The sequence below is a fragment of the Gorilla gorilla genome, chromosome 15 (genome assembly GCF_029281585.2).
Source record: "Gorilla gorilla gorilla isolate KB3781 chromosome 15, NHGRI_mGorGor1-v2.1_pri, whole genome shotgun sequence".
Taxonomy (NCBI): Eukaryota; Metazoa; Chordata; class Mammalia; order Primates; family Hominidae; genus Gorilla; species Gorilla gorilla.
This window is the reverse complement of record NC_073239.2, coordinates 120,688,807-120,710,087: the sequence shown is the minus strand read 5'-3', so window position 1 is coordinate 120,710,087 and position 21,281 is coordinate 120,688,807. Positions and strand designations below refer to the sequence as shown.

At 56.9% G+C, this 21,281-nt stretch overlaps 2 protein-coding genes across 8 annotated transcripts in view; one reads left to right on the top strand and one right to left on the bottom strand.

The window, feature by feature from the left end:
* Positions 1 to 3,079, top strand: part of PPP1R13B (protein phosphatase 1 regulatory subunit 13B) — a 113,584-nt gene extending 110,505 nt beyond the window's left edge. For all 5 annotated transcript variants that reach the window (XM_055361674.2, XM_004055747.5, XM_055361677.2 and 2 more), the window contains exons 16-17: positions 626 to 825; positions 1,633 to 3,079. In XM_055361674.2, coding sequence (XP_055217649.2) covers positions 626 to 825; positions 1,633 to 1,674 — 242 coding nt within the window. In that variant the 3' untranslated portion in view covers positions 1,675 to 3,079. The remainder of the gene's footprint in view (positions 1 to 625; positions 826 to 1,632) is intronic.
* An 87-nt stretch (positions 3,080 to 3,166) lies between these two features.
* On the bottom strand, positions 3,167 to 21,125 carry ZFYVE21 (zinc finger FYVE-type containing 21). Of its 3 annotated transcripts, none has more exons than XM_004055757.5 (8): positions 20,891 to 21,117; positions 9,999 to 10,049; positions 8,903 to 9,071; positions 7,829 to 7,904; positions 7,630 to 7,721; positions 6,967 to 7,020; positions 4,064 to 4,206; positions 3,167 to 3,843 (listed from the first exon to the last, which is right to left on the bottom strand). In XM_004055757.5, exons 1-8 carry the CDS (start codon positions 21,026 to 21,028, stop codon positions 3,808 to 3,810), a joined length of 759 nt encoding a protein of 252 aa, XP_004055805.1. In that variant the 5' UTR covers positions 21,029 to 21,117; the 3' UTR covers positions 3,167 to 3,807. The 3 variants fall into 3 exon arrangements, with proteins under 3 accessions (XP_004055805.1, XP_004055804.1, XP_055217654.2); XM_055361679.2 differs by lacking the exon at positions 3,167 to 3,843 and adding an exon at positions 6,539 to 6,618 and having other exon boundaries at positions 4,065 to 4,206; positions 20,891 to 21,125; XM_004055756.5 differs by lacking the exon at positions 6,967 to 7,020 and having other exon boundaries at positions 20,891 to 21,115.
* Positions 21,126 to 21,281: the final 156 nt, after the last annotated feature.

The following is a 21,281-nucleotide window of genomic DNA, read 5'->3' as shown; positions in this document are numbered from 1 at the left end:
TCTTTGGCCCAAGCTCCCACAACAGAGCCAAGCAACAAACTCTCAGGCTGTGTGGCAGGGCTAGGGGAGGCACAGCAGCCCCCAGGTGAGTCCCACCAGTGTGAGGAGGAGGCTGCAGTCACAGTGGCACCACCACAGGGAGGGGAAGCTCCCCATGGTCACCACAACTGGGCCTCAGAAGCAGAGTGTCCCACAGAAGGGCCCTTTCTTGGGAACCCACAAGTAGCTGTTCAGTCAGAGCTCAGTTGTGTGTAGTTTGTTCATTACCATCCAAGAGCAGTCACAGCTGCTCTAGCTAGTGACTTTAGAAATCTGTTCTGGCTGTGATTGCTAAGTGTCACCTTAAGAACAGCACACTTTTGCCCTGGGGCTCAGGAGCTGGTTTGTCCTGTCTGTCCTGCAGGACTTAGAAAGGGCCGGCAGCAGGAGCAGCAGCTGGGACCGGGCAGGGGAGGTATCAGGTGGGGGCCCTAGTCTCCAGTAGTCTCTCATCTCCCTCGCTGGCCTCTGTGGGGCCTGCTGAGAGCAGCCTCGGCAGCAGCATGACTGTGTCCTATTCCTCGAGCAGGGTCCCTCACTGCAGGCCACCCTCTGCTGAGGCCTGACCATTGCTCTCTGGTTCCAGGGGTGCAGGAAAAGCTGGGTGTGATGAACAAAGGTGTGGTGTATGCTCTGTGGGACTACGAGGCCCAGAACAGTGACGAGCTGTCCTTCCACGAAGGGGACGCCCTCACCATCCTGAGGCGCAAGGACGAAAGCGAGACTGAGTGGTGGTGGGCTTGCCTTGGAGACCGGGAGGGCTATGTGCCCAAAAACCTGCTGGGGGTGAGCACTCAGGTTACTTACTGGGAGACTAGCTGTCCGTGTCTCCGTACAGCATGCGGTCCTATCCTGCTGTGGGGCTGGGGAGGGAGGCTTCGCTTCTCTGAGCCTCAGCAGCCCCCTCTGTAGAGGGGGAGGTGCCTACTTGGCGGAGCTGGCATGAGGCTCAGGCAGGGCCCCAGGAGGTTCCCCCAGCCATGCTTATGCCATGGAGGCCCGTGTGGAGGCTGAGTGCCCCAGTGAGGGGCCGCTCAATGAGCTCGGTTCATGATGAACTTCACCAAGTGGCCCGGCTCACCCCACCCACACTTTCCCCAATCTAGAAATCTCTGCAGCCTAGAAATTTCTCCAGTGGAGGGAGAGGTGGGAACGTGCAGGCTGCTAGCTCTGTGTTGGACTTGTGATTCCCTCAGTCCTCTGGCAGAGGGAGCTGCCTCTGCTCTCTTTGTGCCCTGCAGAGCTGCCAGGGGCTTCCTGTTGAACCAACGTTCTTGGCCAGGCAAACACAGCAGGGAGCCAGGCAGAGACCCTTGCCCAGGGGAGCTTATGACCTTGAGAGCCACAGGCAGTCACAAGTCTTGAGGTGGCATGAAGTGTTGTGAGAAAAATAGGATATTCTGGGGGTACAAGGCACATTTTAAAGAGGGCTGGGTGGGTCTCAGTGTAGAGGTGCAGCTGAGTGTAGGCCTGAGGGACAAGGGTGCTGCACGGCTGTCCAGGGTGGCTGAGGTGAGGAGCAGGGGTCGGGTCTGGCTGGCCCTGCTCCCTGTGTGTGGCTTCCTGTCCTGACACGGCTCCGTTGCTTCCCAGCTGTATCCACGGATCAAACCCCGACAGCGAACGCTCGCCTGAACTTCCTTTTGGAGCACCGCATGGTCTTGCCAGCTACCAGGAGCCACTGAAGAGATTATTGTGCTGTTTTCCAGGAAAGCTGCAGCTAGAAAATGGTCTTAATGGTGCTCACTTTAGCAGACAGCGTCCACAATGTGAATCCTACAGTTTCCAGGTGAGGCCCTTTCTCTAGTTTGCCCATAACTGGGAGAGGTACTTTCGCCTCCAGGGACTGAATTTTGCCAATTACTGTAAATCCAAATAAATACCCACTTTCAAAACACCCACCCCTCTTGCCATTAAGAAGTCCCATAACCCCTGGTTGGTTGCCAGTGAAGACAGAAGCTCTTACTGACTTGGCCCCGAGGCCATCACCCCTCCAGCAGTGAACACAGTCCGCCGCTGTGAGGCCTGCTCCCCTGCGACCGCCCTGCCTCCTGTCACCGAATCGGACACTCATCCTTTCTCACACTTCCCACACATGATCCTTCTTCCCTTCATCACCAAAGGAGCCTCTGTATGGAAAAAAGTCCAGTGTTGCTGCCCAGTGTGTATGCCTCCCAGTACCCACTCTGCTCGGCCGTCTTGGGGGTTCCGCTTCCTGTTCCAGTTCACCTAAAGGCTGATCGTGCAGGCCCAGCACTGTGGCTGGACTGCCGCGCCACGGGCACCAGGACCCCTAAGACCAAGTGACAATTGGGAGAGCCTCAGCATATACTCTTCTCCTCCGATCTCACAGCCTGTCATGCTGCTCAGTGTGGTTCTCACCCCTGCAAGCTCAAATTCAGTTCTCTGAATGGAGTCAGGTGCTGGAGGCCGTGGCAGCGGAGGGTGGTTGGGGTTGGGACTGGGGGTGGACTGGTGTGAGGGCAGACCAGGGCCAGGTAGACGGGCTGTTTGGTGCCTGAAGGATGGCAGACGCCTGGTGTCAGGAGGGGCCGCCACCAAGGGGCAGCAGCTGGGGCAGAGGAGCTGGGGTCAGGGGCCACCCCTCTCTGCTGATCTCCCTGCCTGGGCTGGCTGTGAGGCCACCACCTTTGTCCCAGGCCCAGCCTCAAGGCAAGGAGGGCGCTTCACTGAGGTGTGAATTGTACCTACAGGCTTTTTATATACCAAAAGTATTTTTTGACTAGACCATTCAAAGCTACCCGAACTATGTTGGAAATTTTTTTTTTCCTCATTAAATTACAGGCCCTTAGGCTCTATTTTTCATGTATGAGTCTTGTGTGTAATTTATGTAAAAATGTGTGTATAGACTCACTGATGCAGCACTGTAGCCCATCACCTCGGAGCACTGACTGTACATAGTGTGGGGAAGAAAAGTGAACGCCATTGTAGAGCAGCCCGGCCCCAGGAGCGTGGCCACTGCCAGCCCCGACGCTGCTGACGCTGTGTAAATGTGCACAATAAACCCGTCTCACCCCGGCGGCTGTGAGTCTTCTTTCTGGACCCAGACTGCGCTGTGGCACGAGGGTTCAGGTGATCTGGACACAGGAAGGCGAGGCCTTGTCCATATGTTCAAAATAGGTTTTAATCATAAGCTTTATATACAAATTGCTGTACAGTCATCTTAATAAAGTGAAATAGTGAGTGAAAAGTACAAAACACAAAGCCCCCACGTTCCCCTTGGTGAAGTATCAAAGGATCACTCACAGCCCAGAAGCCCCAAATTAGTGACAAGGTAAGTGGACAGTCTGTAAAACAGGCTAAGGCAAGTGCTGTAAACTGGCTATTAGAGGCAAGCAGGCTCAACTGCAGACCGGAAGCCTGAGTTCCTACTACCCAAAGTGGTTCTGTGGAAGAATTAAATGAAATGAATACTGATGGGCCAGAACCTTCTAGTAGACCTGTGAACTCATAAAAATGGTATATATTATGCTAAAAATAGTTTAGCAGTAGTGTAGCTCAGTCTCTCCCACCCCCAATTAAGGATTGACAATACACAAATTCTAAAACATGAAGCTGTTTAAAGCATTAATAAACTGTGAACATATTGCACTAGATAAGTGAACACTTCTGTTTCTCCAAATACATGAGTTGCATTTCCCAGCACAAGCAGGATTAATCCCTGTGGTACGCAAGGAGCAGGCTCTGCTGTTCCAAGCGACTCAGTCCTGGTGACCATATGTACTCCAAGCTCAGCCCCACGTAGAGTTACTGGTCCCGAGATTCGTAGAGGAGCTTGGCAGCCTGCAGATCAGACAAGATCAACACAGTGAGGCCTGCTTGGTCCTGTGCCTGGTGGAGCCAAGCCTGTGTGCATTTCAGGGGAGATGGCGTGGGCACCCCAGCTGAGGGGGAACAGGTTGTGGGGATAGGGGGCAAATGGCAGGACACAGAGCTTCCTCTGGGAAAGGCAAGCTTTTGTCTAAGCCAAAGGGCCCAGCCTCCCTGGCCTGGGCTCAGGTACCTTGTGCATGGCCACTAGCCACGCCACCGCCTGCCTCCTGCCCACAGTCACGTCCTCCACCGCTGTCAGCTTCAGCTGGGTCACACCCTCCGTCCCCGGCACTGTATACTGCAGGAACATGCCTGTGGCCCGTGCGTTGCCTCCTGGAGGAGAGATGAGGTAAGACGGCCCAAAGGAGGCCCTGAGTGCCCAGGTGGCCACCAGCCCAAGGCGGTGGCCAGCACATCCTAACCTTGTGCTGCTCCAAGAGTAGCCTGGCAGTGAGGGCTGGTGCTCAGGAGCACCCAGGGAACACCATCTCCTCAGGCCTCTGAGGGGAGACCCCAAACTCTCAGGTGGGGTGGGAGAGGGACCAAGACACTCAGCCGGGTGCCCCAGGGCCCGGGACAAACAATAAGAGCCACATCACCTCGAGAGGCCTTGTTCTTGGCTAATTGAGGCGCTTGCTGTGCCCTGGGGCCTGTGGGGGTTCCTGCCTTCAGAGAACCTCCAGACAAGACTGGCTTCTGCAGAGGTGCCCACCTGCACCCAGGGCTGGGGGAAGAGTGGAGGCCACCTCGAGAGCGCCCTGGCCACTGACAGGCCAAGCAGATGATCAGGGTCACAGCTGGCCTCACACCCAGGAGTCAGAGGCCTCAGCCATCCCACTGTTGAGAAGCAGCATCAGCACACAGGGGATTGTCACTACAAAGGCCCAGTGTCAGGGAAATGCCACCCCAGCCTGGTCACGGGCCATCGCCCCAGACCCAGCACCCATGTTGGGGACTGGTCTCTGGGACCCAGGCTCCCCGTCTTTGGGCGGTGACCAGCTGTTCCAGTGACAATGACTCAATTCCAGCACTCGCTCCAACAATACACTGCTGAAGAGAGCAGCTCTTCAGTCAGGGCTGGTGTTGAAAGAGACCCATGGGATGCAGCCTCCCATGAACTTGATGACTTGGGAGGGAAGCCCCATCGTAGGCAATCACTGACCTCAGGAGACCCCTCCATCAGACACACATCCCCGCATCAGCACTCAAGGCCGGCTCCTCTGCCGGTTGGTGGAGTGGGCGCCAAGGCTGCAGTTGGAGGCGCACTGACCACGCTTGGAGGCCTGAGCAACCTATGACATGCTGTCCCCTGGGAGGCCCCGGAACCACATTTTTTTTTTCCGAGACAGAGTTTTTGCTCTTGTTGCCCAGGCTAGAGAGCAGTGGCGCGATCTCGGCTCACTGCACCCTCCGCCTCCCGGGTTCAAGTGATTCTCCTGCCTCAGCCTCCTGAGTAGCTGGGATTCCAGGCGTGTACCTCTACGCCCAGCTATTTTTTTTTTGTATTTTTAGTAGAGACGGGGTTTCTCCATGTTGGTCAGGCTGGTTTCGAACTCCCGACCTCAGGTGATCTGCCCGCCTTGACCTCCCAAAGTGCTAGGATTATAGGCATGAGCCACCGTGCCTGGCTTTATTATTTTTTGAGTCTGTTGCCCAGGCTGGAGTGCAGTGGTGCCATCTCAGCTCACTGCAACCTCCACCTCCTGGGTTCAAGCGATTCTCCTGCCTCAGCCTCCCGAGTAGCTGGGACTACAGGCACCCACCACCACACCCAGCTAATTTTTGTATTTTTAGTACAGACAGGGTTTCACCGTGTTGCCCAGGCTGGTCTCGAACTCCTGACCTCAGGTGATCTGCCCGCCTCAGTCTCCCAAAGTGCTGGGGTTACAGGCGTGGGCCACCATGCCGGGCCTCTAGAACCACACTTTCATAAGCCCGGTTCTGTGGTTAGGGCACGCACCCCCACCCCCAACACTGGGGAACCTTGCCTGTCAGTGTAACGTCCTGCCTGGGCTCTAGAGCAGGGCGACCATGGCTCTGCCTACCGCCTGCATTTGCCTGATAAAGCACCACTGGATCATAGCCACGGCCGTCTGTCACCCTGTCTTCTGCAGCCACCTCCGCCTTCACCACAGCACACGTGGCTGGCAAAGGTTTACTATTTGGCCTTGAAAGAATGAGTGTGTGGCCTGCCCTACAGGGCCCAGGCTGGCAGGCGGCCCCTTGGCTGCCTTCAGGTCAGGGGACTGTTCCTATTGTCCCCACCCCCACCGGAAGACAGGGTGCTGGGGTCTGAAGGGCTCTACTGAGACTGGGCAGAGCGGGGCTCACTGCACCCCCCAAGCCACCACAAGGGGGACACAGTGCCAGAAGCCCTGGGGAGGGTCTGCCCAGGAGAGCAGTCCGGGAGGCTGTGTTGCCCTGGCCTCCTGAGGCACTGGCCTTCATCTGATGCCCCTAAACACTGGCCTTCATCTGAGCCTCAGGCTCCCCAGGAGGAGGCAGGCAGAGAGGGGTGCCTGGGGTGACCCCCGCTTCTCCAGACCCTACCCTTTGCACCTGGGCGTCTATACCTTGCAGCCTGCTCAAGGCAACCGGCTTGATACCATCCCAGCTCCACACACATCCCTGAGCTCAGGACAGAACACTGGCCTGGGCATCTCACCTCATCATCCAGGAGGCTGACGGAAGTGCCAGGAGAGTCAGGGGTCCCAGGAGGCCACATTGAGCTGGGGAGCAGCAGGCCTCGGGGGGAATGGCAGTGTTGGGAGAGGCTCCCAAGGGCACGTGAGCCCCCACGCCCCCTGGCCTCAGCCTGTTCAGGGCTGGCAAGTACTGACAGAGAGCTGTCAATTGCTGGGTAACCCTCCCCCTAAGACAGAACTGAGAAAGTACATCTGCTGCGGTATCTTCATTTATGCTTTATAAACCCACTTATCAGATCCAACATCTCTCTTAAGTCAACCAAAGTAAGTGAATTCAGGTTTCACAAAGAACCTTGGCATGGACCACCCCGTGGACAGAAGCCAGGTGGCGAGGGGAGGAACGGGCCCGCTGCATGCGGGGAGCCCCGGCGAGGAGGAAGAGGCTGACCTTCAGAGGCAGGCTGGCTCCCCCGGAGGCTGGTGTAAGCGTGAATGTCTTTTTCTATGGCAAGAAGGTGGGCAGGCAGTGGCGAGAAGGAGCAACCAAGAGCCGGTGAGAGAACGGAAGGAAAGCAACATGGGTTACGGCACACGCATCTGTCAGCACAGTTTGCAGATAACGGGATGTGAGCTCCCCGTCAGCAGAGTTTAGTGGAGAGGCCCAGGCTGGGCCAAAGCTCACCAGGAAATGCACCAGCGGTTTAGTCTGCATAGACGCCTGCAGGAGGAGGGCTGAAGTGCTGGCTCCCGATGAGCCACCATTCAGACCTTTTTGGGGATCTCAGTTATTGCATTTGGGGCTTTATCCTTGGTTTGAATCCAACAATAAACGGAATGATACATTAGAGCATTTAGAGCAGAGGAAATCATTATGACATGCTGAGCAAATTTCCCTTTGTTGCCTTACAGTTTAAGTCTCCACTCACCTGGCGAGTTCTAAAGCCACTGAGTAAATACACGCCCCGCAAAAGAGGAAAGGCAGATTGTCCTGGAAACCCAGCAGACCCCACTCCTCAGGGCGGCTGCCTGATCCCAAAAGTGCATGCTCCTCTTGTCACCCACGCATGGCACCAAACCCTCCTGGCTTAGGAAAGGACGTGCTGGCATTTACCTCCAGGAGGGAAGCCTTCTGTGAGGATCTGCACGGTGGAAATGTGTACAATTTCGATTTCATAGTGGCTGTCTCCATCCAGAAACAAGTATCTACATCAAATAAAAGTGTCCAAATCGGGTCACTCTCAGGCTCAGTGCCACCGAGGCTCCCGGTCTGTGACAATGCTGCCCCGTGCCAAGCAGGATCCGGCTCTTACCTCTGGTTATTGGAAAGACGACAAGTCATAGTTTCAGGTTTCTCTGAGTTTCCAAACGTGACGAGGAAGGTGGCTCCTTGGGAACACAAAAGCAAACGTGAGAACAGGGCCTGCTTCTTTTCCACCTAACCCTTCCCACGAGTACCAGTAGGAGACGCACGCACAGAGGACAGAGTAAAAACAGCAAGAAACAAACCACAGCTTTGTTCTAAGGACCCCCTTCAGCTGAGCAAAAAGGCAGTCATGGATCAAGGGTTTAAGAGGTAAACCCAAAGGCGCTGCTCTAGACAGGTTCTGCTTGCTTACAAAGCTCCTAGAAATTCTTTTACATCCTTCAAAGGATGCAGGGAATTCATCACCAAGGTCCAGATCAAAGAACAATAAACCCCTCTGCTCACACGTCCTAAGAGCTGGCAGGATACGACCAAGACAGCAGAAAGGAGGCACAACAAAGCCCACCGTCCAGCCAGGGACCATGCCCGTTTCACACAGGACGGAGCTGTAGGCAGGAAGGCAGGTGGTCCCAGACCCCACGGCGGGCAGGCAGGGGACAGGAGGCTGGGACGGCAGTGGCCAGAGGTGGACGGACAGTGGGGAGAAGGCGCTGCTCGTTGTTCAGATTCCAGGGAGGCACACCCTATGCCCCTGGAGAATGCCCTTCTCCCACACCAGGTCCCCAGAGATGGCTCAAAACCGGGTCTGCATCGTGCTACTGGGCAAAGGTCTCCGGACTCTCATCGAGGAGCCACAGTGGTTGCAAACGCCCGAGCACCGGCGCCGGGTTCCACCTGGGGGAAGGAGGAAGGTGCTGCCTGGGCCCAGGGCCTCCCCTCCCACTTGATGGACGTGCCCAGCGGAGTCAGCACCAACATTTTAGACGACATTCCGTCTCTGAAAAGAAGGGAAGGCTCTATAACTGCTTCTAAACGAATCCAGAAGAAAACGGGGAAGGGAGGGCGGGCGAGAGAACGTCAAAGAGAAGCAGAACGCCCCGTGCACAGCCCACAGCATCGCCACAGACACGAGGAGCCGGCTGGCGGAGCGCGCAGGACTGTGCAGGACACCCGTCCTTACCGCTCAGGAGCACTTTGAGCTGCTTGTCGTAGAACTCCGCCTCCTTGTGGGACACCAGGGCGCACTCCGCGCACTGCCGCACGGGGTCCACAAAGCACATGCGCCGCAGCGGCACCTTCTGGCTGCAGCACCTGTCGCAGAAACACTTCCCGCAGCGGCGACAGTGGTGCTGGGCAGATGCGGGAGGATTGGCAGTGAGGAGGGGCAGGAAACAAGCGGCCCCGGGTGTGGCCCCGGCTGGCCTGGCACTCCCCGGGCCACGCCTAAACGCGAGGCCCCTGTGCCGGCCGCTGCACATGCGCACCTCCTGACGCCAGCCCCTGGGCTCCCCACCACGCAGCGGGGATCCGCCTCACCTGGGAAATGAGGCCCTTTTTTCAAAATCATGGGTCAAAATGGCTGTTTTTCAGCTTTCTTTCAACTACCCAAGTCCCACTGCTTAGGACGCCCTCGGGCCTCGGGGCGCCATGAGCTGGGCACACATTAGGGGCAAGACACTTCGCGAGGGCAAAGCGGCACGGGGACGGGGCGGAGGGGGCGGAGGGGGCAGAGGGGGCGGGGGAGGCGGGGGGCAGGTGGGTGCACAGGCCTCGCAAGCTGCACCCCCACCCCATAGCGTCCGGCAGAATCAGCACAGTCACTTTCCACGGAAAACAGGGCATGGCTGACACTCAAAACGAGCCATAATGGCTGGGTGTGGTGGCTCACACTTGTAATCCCAGCACTTTGGGAGGCCGAGGTGGGAGGATCATTTGAGGTCAGGAGTTCGAGACCAGCCTGGCCAACATGGTGAAACCCCATCTCTACTAAAAATATAAATATTAGCCAGGCGTGGTGGCAAGCCCCTGTAATCCCAGCTACTCAGGAGGCTGAGGCAGGAGAATCACTTGAACCTGAGAGGCAGAGGTTGCAGTGAGCCGAGATGGAGCCACTGCACTCCAGCCTGGGTGACAAGAGCGAAACTCCGTCTCAAAAAAAAAAAAAAAAAAACAAGCCATAAGATGACATCCGTCCCCTGCCAGAAGGGGCAGCGGCAGCTGTCCTGTTGGGGCCCCTCCCCTCTTCCCACCACCCCCACTCAGCGGCCTCAGCTCACCTTTCTGGTGAGAAAGTCAAACTTGGCGTCACACTGCATACATCTCCGACACTAGGAAAGACACGACAAAGCGTTAAAACCCAGCTTGGTCACTCACCACGTCGCTGGGGCACGACCACGGGCTGCTGAGAAAGCTGGGCCCTGCCACCTCCCCACGCACCCAAGCAGCCTGAGGCAGGCAGGGTTGTGACGCAGGACGGTGGACTGGCCGCCTGTGCCCAGGCTCCAGAGCCAACGCGGTGGGGTGCAGGCTGCTCCGAGGCCTGCGGGAGATGCACCCAGCATACCCATGGGGCCTGAGGTGGGCTTGGGGTTTGACTGTCTCGCAGCAGAGCGTGCATCCTGGCACTTCAGGTCCCTCCACACTGGACCCAACAGCAGTTCACCTTAACAACGCCTTTTTAGCCCTGGTCCTGTTACTGCAACCAAAGAGCAACGCCACGAAGGGACTAGGAAATCCACAGCAAGAGCCAACCTAAACCCCTAAACCAGGGAAGGCTGTGCTAGCACCCGCTTCACAAATGAGGCGAGCATGGGGAGCTGCCGATTCTGGGTCTGCGCGCCAGCCGGCAAAAGCCCAGGTATCTGAGACATAAAGCTTATTATTTTGGTTTACTTGGAGTCCTGGCGTGCGTGACCTGACCCCCGCCTGTGAGGGAACCCCTGGAAGCAGCTGAAGCACACGCAGGCCGGTGTGTGTCACGGGGGCGGGCGCCAGGCCTGGGGACGCCCTGAAGATGCTTCCTCAGCTGGAGGACCCAGGCGCAGAGAAGCTGTAAGACTCACAAGCCAGGGCTCACAAGGCTGGACTTTGTTGGCAAAGAGTGTTCTATGCAAACAGAATGTACAAAGGTGGACAGAAACAGGAAGGTGACTGGGCTCAGGGCCCACCAGGAATTCTGACAGCACAAGACCTGGGAACTGGGCAGGTGGCCATGGGGCTCACTTTCCCCAAGGGGTCACAGCAGGCCTGAAGCCCCATGGCAAGGTGGTGCTGTCCCGGCACCTCAGATGCTTGGTCGGCCTAAGGGTAAAGGTGGAATTGAAATCAGTTAGAAATAAAACAGATTTAAGATGCTCCCTGCATTTCCACTGCTTCACTTGACTAGACGAAAAAACGTGTCACCGAAGCGCAGGGTACATTTACCAAGCACCCGGAGACACACATGTGATGGTCTATGCTGAAGCCCCCCACTGACGGTGGGCTCTCAGCCCCTGCCAGGAGGCCCTCACTGAGGAGGCCACAAGCCCAAGGTCACGCCCCACTGTGGGCAGCCATGGCCACCCGGGCAACTCTTTAGAAAAACCAGCCAGGCCTCCAAGCTCCCGAGGGCTGCAGAGACCTCAGGACTGGCCACAGCCCAGCTTCTCGCAGCAGCCCCAAATGGAGCGTGGCCTGGTGAGGTGCCTGCTCCGACCACCACAGAGCCTGCTTCTGAGGGGCGTGGGTCCCAGCTGTGCCTGCCGCCTCCACTTAGAACAGCAAGCCGGATGCGATGACCACTTGCGGGGGGTTCCTAGCTCGAACCTCCTCATGACCAACGGACGAAGTCACCGTGAACACGCTCACCCTCAGCACCAAAGGCACGGAACTCCCAAACCTCAGCTGGGAAGGCCTGGCCTGGCCGCCTCCTGCTCACTCCAGATGGCAGGGGGACCCTGACGCCGGCACAAGCGCAGCACGAGGACGCCGCCATCGCCGCCGGCTCCTCCGCTCTAACAGCAGTGACTTCAGTCCAAGGGGAAGACATTCAGACCTGGCTCTGAAGGAAATCTGTGTCACCATGCATTCTTTTAACAGAGTGAAGGACACTTTTGCCATGAAAATGGTTCCCGGATTTGGTAAGCTGGTACAGCCTTTTTCAAAGCTGGCCCTCGGTGCTGCCCACCCGCTCCCCAACAGGCCCTTCAGCAGCACATGGGGGCTGCGGGACCCAGGACGCCTCGCCTCCCTCAGCTTCATGAGAACAAGACCCTCGTGCTCTGGGGTCCTTGGTAAGGATGAAACAAGAAGGTGTGACAAGCACACCCCGCTTTGGTCCTCGCTGTCAGAGACCTCGGTGGCGGGTGATGAACCAGAAACAGGTGTGGGTTCAATGAACCAGCGACGGAACGGTGTGAGTCAAAGGGGTCCTCTTGGGAGAGATGGAGGGTCTTTTGGCTTCTGATGATTAAGGGCTCGGCTTAATATTGACCAAGAATCATCCATGTTCAAAGCACAATAATCCTCAAAAGAGATGTAAGAGAAGACCTTCGCTCCACCAAGAGCCCCCTTTTCCCTTCGGGGGGAAGGAGGGGGCCCCCAAACGAGACCAGGAATTACCTGGCAAGCATAAACTGAGGGCCTGAAGTCTCGAAAAGGAGGCAGACTGGAGGTAGCCACAGCATTACCAAGCCACACAAGAGCTCAGACGTCTTATCTAACGCGAGAGCCGCCTCAGAGCTCCACCAAGGACAGACGGGCTGTGCTGGCACCAACAAGCAGCTGACAGGGCTCGGCCCCTCAGTGGGAAAGCTGCTCCCACACGCATGGCACCGTTCCAGCCCAACCCTGGGCCAGCGAACACTGCTGGGGCTGATTCCACAACGAGGCAGGCAAGGCCTGTGGGGTCACCAGGGCCGAGCACCTTCTGGAACACAGGCCCCTGGGTCTGAGCCAGGGTGGGGACCGCACGGCCGCCCAATCCCCCAGCGCCTCTGACATGGCTGCACAGCCTCCTTGTGGTCTGGGGGCCCAGCCACGGATCCTCCACCACCCCACCCTGATCCTCTCCCTCACAGGCACGGGGACTCTTCCCTGCCCTGCACCCCTTCTCTGGGAAGTCCAACCCCTTCTCTGAGCCCCAGAAGACGCTGGTGCGGAGGAGCTGCTCTGATGCGGTGCCATCACAGCCGCCACCCTCACCGTGTCCCCGCCACCCTCAGCGTGTCCCTGCCCCCCTGCAATCTGCAAAGGCAGGGGCCTCCCTCCAGCCTGCGGGACCCACACACACAGCACAGGAAGCCTGCAGCCCCTCCACAGGGGGCTCGGAGACAGTCCACATCAGGTGCCAAGTGCCCACTGTGCTTAGTTGGCAAAACAGAGTCTGGTGGTCCTGGGACTCTGCAGATGCTTCTGGAAGGAGTCCTATGGGGCCCACAGCCACGTGTACCCTCACTGTAGGAGGACAGAGGTCCCGGTTGTGGCACACATCAGGGGCCCTTCAGACACCATTCTGCAGCAAGGACTGGCCCGTCGCGACCCACACGAGGGCCTCATCCCTGCCGAGTTCCATGTTGCCACTGCCCCAACTCAGGCAGGCAGGTCCTGAGCTTTGTGAGATCCCACGACCAGCCTTTTTTTGTTTCCCTTTGCTTTTAAGCTGCTTCCTGGACTTGGAAACCAGGCCTGGCCCCCCCCCCACCCCAGCCTTCTGGAAGCATCTACAAAGTCCAGCTGGCAGCTCTGCCAGGGGCTCCCTGCCCACGGGCTGTGGGCGTTGGCTGGCTGTTCCCCGCCCTGACTGTGCTTCGGCCCAGCCCTGCCATTGCCCTCAAATGGGCCTGTCGGTTCCGGAACGTTCTGCCTGCTGTGCGGTGGCACAGTCCCTGCCTCTGTGTGGTGGCCCCTTCCCTGACCCCAGACATCCACTAGCCACAGAATCCACTAGAATCTGCTAGAGAAAGCTTCACGGGGGTTTTAACTCTGAGCTTAAGCAAACACGAAGCCACGTTATCACCAGGTTCCAGTGAGAGTAACTGTTGATGGTCTCTCCAAGGTGACCCTGGCCCACAGCGCCCGACAGGAGGGGAGAGGGCTCTCAATATTCTCAGCAGACGGTGGTGAAAGAGGACTGCTTTTCACATTTACTGTGCAGTTTGTGTTTGGGCAAGCTGAAAGGCCAATTTCTAAATAGAACACCACACTGCTGGAGCGGTGGCTCACGCCTGTAATCCCAACACTTTGGGAGGCTGAGGCAGGAGGATCACTTGAGCCCAGGAGTTTAAGACTAGCCTGGGCAACACAGCAAGACCCTGTCTCTACGAACATTTTTTTTTTTTTTTTGAGACGGAGTCTGTCGCCCAGGCTGGAGTGCAGTGGCGCAATCTCGGCTCACTGCAAGCTCCGCCTCCCGGGTTCACGCCATTCTCCCACCTCAGCCTCCCGAGTAGCTGGGACTACAGGCGCCCGCCACCACGCCCAGCTAATTTTTTGTATTTTTAGTAGAGACGGGGTTTCACTGTGTTAGCCAGGATGATCTCGATCTCCTGACCTTGTGATCTGCCTGCCTCGGCCTCCCAAAGTGCTGGGATTACAGGCGTGAGCCACCGTGCCCAGCCTGAACATTTTTTTTAATGAGCCAGGCATGGTGGTGCACACCTGTAGTCCCAGCTACTTGGGAGGCAGAGCTGGGAGGACAGCTTGAGCCCAGGAGGTCGAGGCTGCAGTGAGCCATGTTCATGCCACTGCACTCCAGCCTGGGAAGCAGAGTGAGACCCTGTCTCAAAAAAAAAAAAAAAAAAAAAAAGAGACAGACCACACCTAGGATTTGCCCCCTTAAAAATATAAGTGATCCAGAAGTTTATTACTCTAAAATAACCAAGGAGCTTAGATGTATAGGCTTTTAAATAAGGTAATTTCCTATTGATTATATTAGTGAAAGAAATTTAAAAAATTATCAACAGAGCAATTTAATATGAAATAAAGCAATGGATGAAGACATAAGGTAAAACTACTGCCAAATACCTACCCCGCCAGTAAGCACGCCCCGCAAAGGAAGCGCAGGACAGCAAGCCGGGCCCCAGACCAGGCTCCCACCAGCGCCTCCTTTAACTGGACCCCGCAGCTCTGATGCTCAGTGGAACAGCTATTTTAGGAGCTAGGGAGAATACACCGAAGCCCAGAAACCAAGTGTGATTCATCCGTTTTCACCGTAGGTGGCCAGCGGTGTCTGGAATGCCAGCCTCTGCGTCACATCCCAGGTACACATGTGTCACCACCAGCGTGGGCTGGAGCAGACTTTCAAACCAGCACATTCGCTGGGGAAACTAAAACCTCCAAGAACAATCCAATGAAACAGGCCTCAAGGTGTTTAGTGACGAAAATGAATAAATAAATAATAAAGGTGTTTACTGAGGGCCACGAGGCCAGAGGTGCAGGCTGTGACAAACACACAGAGATGAAGAGGGAGAGTGAGGCAGGGTCAGCTTGGGCAGTGCCCCTAATAACACCCATCTGCTGCTTGACCCTCTTGCCCAAGCCAAGCAGATAAGACCGCTAATGACAGACACTGCCCCCTAGGATGGACGGCGGGGCCCAAGTGCTCTCCAGGAGCCCTCTGTGTCCTGTGCAGTGGCGTCACAGAGGCAGCCTCGGCCCAGGCGTCTCTGGGGCGCCTGGCACTCACCTCCATGGGAGGCCTCCGCGGCCACCTTGCAGGGCCCAGCACAGGCTTGGCGGGAAGCTATATGTACACAGAAGGAGCTGTCTCAAGGGAAGCGGGGCCAAGAGGGAGCGAGGATCAGGGCAGGTGCATGCAGACGGCTCCCAGTGAAATTTCGGAACACACTTCTCCTGGCTGCCTACAGGAGTCAGAGCCCTGGGCGCTTGTCCCCTCCTTGCTAGTCCAGTAAACCACAACTGACTTGTACCCACCCTGCCGGATGACATGCTCGGAGGCGGTCAAGGCAGATGCCATAAACTAGGCTTCCCAGTGGGTAAGCAAGATGGCCGCGAGCAATGAAAGAAGAAACCAGGTCAGGCGTGGTGGCCACACCTGTAATCCCAGCACTTCGGGAGGCTGAGGTGGGAGGACTGCTTCAGCTCAGGAGTTTCAGACCAGCCTGAGCAACATAGCATGACCCTGTCTCTACAAAATAAAACCTAAAAATTAGCTGGGCGTGGTGGCGGGTACCTATGGTCCCAGCTACTCGGGAGGCTGAGGCAGGAGAATGGCTTGAACCCGGGAGGTGAAGGCTGAAGTGAGCCGAGATCGCGCCACTGCACTCCAGCCTGGGTGACAGTGAGACTCCATCTCAAAGAAAACAAAAAACAGAAATCATGAAGCCCATCACTCCTCCACAGTGCAGCAGACAGCAGCATGGAGCTCCTTAGAGACCTGCAGGTCGAGAGCTGCTCCCCCACTCCAATGCAACAGGAACAGCCCCTTGAGGGTCACAGGGCAGCTCCTCAGAACCAGCACCCGGCCCACCCCAAAGAGTGGGGTTTGGCAGCACGCAAGAAACCAAAAGCGCCTCCATGTAATCTGAAAGTATAGTTTAGGGAGTTTAAATGGATGTTGAAAAAAAGTTATAAAAAGAACCAAGTCTCAGGACACAGGCTGGACATGGACATAGGCCTGCCCTCCCTTTGAGGCTGGGGTGACAAAAAACATCAGGCCCCACCACGCACTGTGAGCTCCCACACTACAGTGAGAAGCGTCACCCACTGGCTGGTGGGGCTCCCACAGTCAACTAATTCTCAGCCCTCCAAGAACTCGCCAATCAAAAAACAATTTAAATGCGTGTATCAATGCACCTTTATTGAAAGATAATCACGTTTAACTGGTAGAGCGTAACTCCTACAAACAGAAAAGGAACCCACCTCAAAGATTTACCTCATTAGTTAATGAGAGAACCAATAAGACTAAAAACCCAGTTCAAAGGAGAATCCACAGAGCAGACATGGATACAGGCCGTGAGGAAGGAAGATGTGAGTTGTAAACTGGCTCCTCTCGCAGGGACCCCGCGGTGGGGTGTGTGAGAGAGGACATCAACTTCACCTCTGAGGGACAAAATCTACTTGCATCTCAGGGACTAGAAACACGTGCGTTACTATCAGTTTTCTACAATTTGAAGCTGTCAGACAGTTTGAAGACGGTGACAGGTGCAGACACTATGATCACATCCTGGGAGGGCTATGCTAAAGGCGGCCTGGCCTCCCACAGGACGCCCAGGAATCCTTTTTTGTGGCTTCAAAGTCTCAGTTTTACCTAACATCAGTAAAAGCTCTCCAGCCTGGGTGACACAGCAACACCTTGTCTCAAAAAAGAAAAAGCTCTTAGCCAGCCACAGGGACCCTTGAGAAGCTCGCTGGTGTCCCTGGCAGTATCTCATGAGGCTGCTGGTTCCCAGAACACCTGTGGAGGTTCTGGCAGCCCCTGGCACCACACAGGGGTGAGCTTTACCCAAGCGCTGAGATCCTGGACACAATTATGAAACCCCCCACCCTGCAGTGTGCTGGGAAAGCCTTCCACCGAGAACGACCCTCCCCATACGAGCCAGAGGAGATCACAGATTTACCTGCAGCAAGGCCCTCCAAATTCCCATTCTCTGCCTCAGAAAACACTGGCCATTTCTCCTCATGATCAACTGGAACACAATTCCCTTACCTGGACTTTTTTTTTTTTTTTTTTTGAGACAGAGTCTTGCTCTGTCACCCAGGCTGAAGTGCAGTGGCACAATCTTGGCTCACTGCAACCTCCTCTTCCCGGTTCAAGTGATTCTCCTGCCTCAGCCTCCTGAGCTGGGATACAGGCACACACCACCATGCCCGACTAATTTTTGAATTTTTATTATTCATTTATTTATTTTGAGACGGAGTCTCGCTTGGTCGCCCAGGCTGGAGTGCAGCTGCATGATCTCAGCTCACTGCAACCTCCACTTCCTGGGTTCAAGTGACTCTCCTGTCTCAGCCTCCCGAGTAGCTGGAATTACAGGCACACATCACCACGCCCAGCTAATTTTTGTATTCTGGCCTCAGCTCTCTGATCTGCTGGAGGTCCGGACCCTCCACTGGCCCATCCCACCTCCCCAGCTTGATTCTTTCTAGCCTTGGCCACTCCTCCCTGCAAAAGAAAAGCCCTGTCCGGCCTGGCCTGTGAGACCCTCGCAGAACTCAGGGTCCCCTGTTCTCCCCGCTGCACAGCTCCAGACGCCCCTAGCAACAGTCCTCACTTCAGATCTCTCCTCATCCGAGTCCAGGCTCGTGATCAGACGCGCACGTGCTCTCTCCTTCCTGGCTCTGAATCTAGAGTATCCATCAAAGTGTCAACCCACCAGCATGGAGCTGCGGTCATTCTTCTGCCAGCACCACGGATGGGAGGTGGGAGGGGTGCACAGCGGCAAGGATTTTAAGGATAAAACTCAGGATCTCGGCTGCTTGTGACAAGCCCAGATGGCTGCACGCCCGGACCGCCCACCCCCAAGCCCACTGCCTTGCGTCAGTGTCGGATATTTGATGGCAGAGTCAGACAAGCCCCAGAGATCATCTGAGGCTTCCTTCACACCCCCAAAGCACCTCTATCCAAAGTGGTGTCGCACGAAGCTTTACACGCCGCCTCTGCCTCCCCTGCCCCTCAGGTTCCTGAGGAGGCACAGACTGGAGAAACGATTCTCAACTGGTTCTGCGTCAGAGCCTTGAGAATCTGAGAGCTGCAGGCCACCTCTCTGAGAAAGGTGCATGTGTGCACACGCTCTCCACGCTCCCCAGGGGGTTCTGCAGCATTTTAAAGGGATAACCCTCACGGGCCCAAACTGATAAACCAGCCCGGTCAGGCAGCTGGTATTCGGGAGATGGGCATTGGGCTGGATTCAGACTCCCCTGGCTAAGGACAGAGCTGGAATAAAAATGGACCAACACGTTTACAGATATGACGATGATGCCGATCGGCACACGGCCACCAAGCCAAAGACAATGTTACCCACCTGCCAAGTTCTACCAAATTCTCCTCTCCCCATTCCAAACCACCTCAAATAAACCTATTTCCCACAACTGGTTATCTGCACATTTGAGTCACCTCCCGACAATCACCTTAGCGGCCCCAAGCACGCAGCCAGCACAGTGCAGCTCAGTGTCCCCTTCAGCATCGCCACATGCCAGGCGACTGTTACCGTACGTGTCCCCTCGAGCTATTGCAACTAAAGCTGGACTTTATTCCAAATCTTCCAGCCCTTACTGCCCCGTTCTAAGTTCCTCCAGAACACTGTCTTTGGTCGTTTCTGGCCTTTACAGGCCTTACGACCATGCTCCAGTAAAATTCACAACACAAAACTCAGAGACAAAGTCCATCTTATTAGAATGCTTTCTCTGTCCCTCAAGCCCACCCAATGCTAGGACCTCCCTCAGCTGCTCAGATCCCAGTTAATCATCCAAACATGGTGGGGGGCTCTGGAGGGGTATCCTGCCACCACGCCAGCGTGGGAATGAATCTTCTCTTCCACGAGGGGTGCCACCTTGACTCAAGTGTTTCAACTCCACTCGGTCGGAAGTCACCGCGGGACTTCCACACAGTGCCTCAGCAGAGGCCACAAAGAAAGGCAGGGAAAAATGCTAAACAATTCAGCTGATACCAGAAGGGCTCTGGAAGAGAGAATGAAGGAGGGGAACACAGTGGTTAACTAAAAAACAGAACCGTAAGATCAGTGCATGTGTACAGTAGGGAGAAAGAAATTGTGCTTTGGTGGAAACCTCTGCCTCATCTTGGCCACACTTTCTCACGTGCTCCTTACGGTTCATACAGATGTGGAGTATTTCTGTGCTATTAAGAGTTCGTTACACCATAAATACAATTTTCACTTGTCAACTTAAAAGTAAATTTTAAAAAAGATGTAGGAGGATGATTGGGGGAAGGTGTCTAAAAAGACTCCTTATGGTGGCGATACCGGGGAGAGGTGGGCAGCACTGGTCTCGACTCTCCAGGACACGCTCAGTGACCGGTGACGGTTCCGTACACTGTAGATGCCAGAGACACCTCCCCAGAGTCACTGGAATTCCGTCCTGTCCCCGAGGCTCTGTGGCCGCCCATCCCCCAACCAGGCCTCCGACCAAGCTTCAATGAACCCAGTCAATTAGTGCTACTTTGACTTCTTGAACCTAGTTCCAACGTCTGCTTAGTTCTATCACTGAGGGAATTAAACGAATCTGTAACACGTGTTAAGTATGAAAGTCACATTACAAAAATTTTTTTTCTCCCCCGATTTTTTTTTATCGTGGTAAAATCCACAGAACAGAAACTGGACGCACCTGTTAGCGCACAGCCAGTGGGATTAAATGCACTCGGGGCCTTCCTAGTTGGCCAAGGGGCTGGTGTGAGGCAAAGGCACCTCCGATCAGGTCACAGGGAACCCCGCAGGAGGCCCAGCGGATGGCCTGGCTCAGGGACCCCACGCCCACGCCCCAATGTCTGCAGGAGTGGCCTGGGCAACTCCTGCCGTGTCTGGGCCCATGGGAAACGGGTGCAAATCTGCGGTCTCCTTCAAACTGTCCAGTGGGCGACTGCGATCTCGCTTCCGAGGTGGAGGGTGGTGTAGACGAAGGGAAAGGGGGGGCAGCCTGGCCCGCAGACTGGGTCCTGGCCCTCCTCCCGAGCAGGAGGTGGCTTCGGAACCGGCCACCCGCCCGCGGCACCGACGCCTCCCCCGGTTCCCGGGAGGGACCCCTGCGGGGCCGCCAGCTCCAGCGCTTCCGCGGACAGCACGCGCCCTCCCCACCGAGCCTGCGAGGAAGGCGCTCCGCCTTCCACTTTCTCGGGAGCGAGCCCCAGCTCTCGGGACGCAGTCCACACGCGCTAGCCCAGCACGAACCGGCCTCGGGCAGGGCCGCACCCACCCCCGGGACCAGCCCGCGCCCCGCACCCCGCCTCCCGGCGCCCGCCCTGGACAGGTGCAGGGCCTCCTGCCCTCCCGGGACCCCCGCACCGGGACACCGCGCGCCTCCCGCCCTCCCCGCGGGCGTAGGAGCCTGAGGCGGCGGCCCGGGGACGCGGCCAACCTGGGAGAGAGCGGGGCGGGGGCCGGCTGGGGAAGGGGCCGCCCGGAGGCGGAGGGGTCGTCGCGGGAGCCTGGAAGCCCGCGGGGCCGGGCCGGGGCGGCGGGGCGGGTCGGAGGCGCTGGCCGGGGCGACGGCCACCCACCTCCTTGTCCGGGACCCACTGCGGCTCCTCCAGGCCGAACGGGCTTCCGAAGGCGCGGTGTTCGGGCACCATGCGCAGGCCGCTCGGGGAGCGCACCAGCTTCTTGGCGTCGCGGCGCGCGGACACCTCGGAGGACATGACGCCGCCTCAGCCTCTCGGCCAGCGGCCCCGCACCCGGCCCCTCGCCGAGCCCGGGGCACCGCCCGCCCCGCCCCGGTCCGCGCGCGGCTGACAGCGCCGGCGTCCAATCGCCAAGCCCGCCACGGAGCTCGGACTAATCGGAGCTTGAACTCCGCCCCATCGCTGCCCTCTCCAATCCGTGTAAGGGCACCGCCCCTGCCACCCTGAGGTCGATCACCAATCGGCGGCGAGGGCTGGCCCGGGTACGCTC

What these genes read in the sequence shown, in the direction of transcription:
- ZFYVE21 (XM_004055757.5), bottom strand. Translation starts at nt 21,028, where the DNA reads ATGTCCTCCGAGGTGTCCGCGCGCCGCGACGCCAAGAAGCTGGTGCGC. An exon ending in CGTCTTTCCAATAACCAGAG is followed by an intron (nt 7,722 to 7,828) that starts GTAAGAGCCGGA and finishes TATTTGATGTAG; the next exon opens with ATACTTGTTTCTGGATGGAG. An exon ending in GAGCCAGCCTGCCTCTGAAG is followed by an intron (nt 4,207 to 6,966) that starts GTCAGCCTCTTC and finishes TCTCTCCTCCAG; the next exon opens with GAGGCAACGCACGGGCCACA.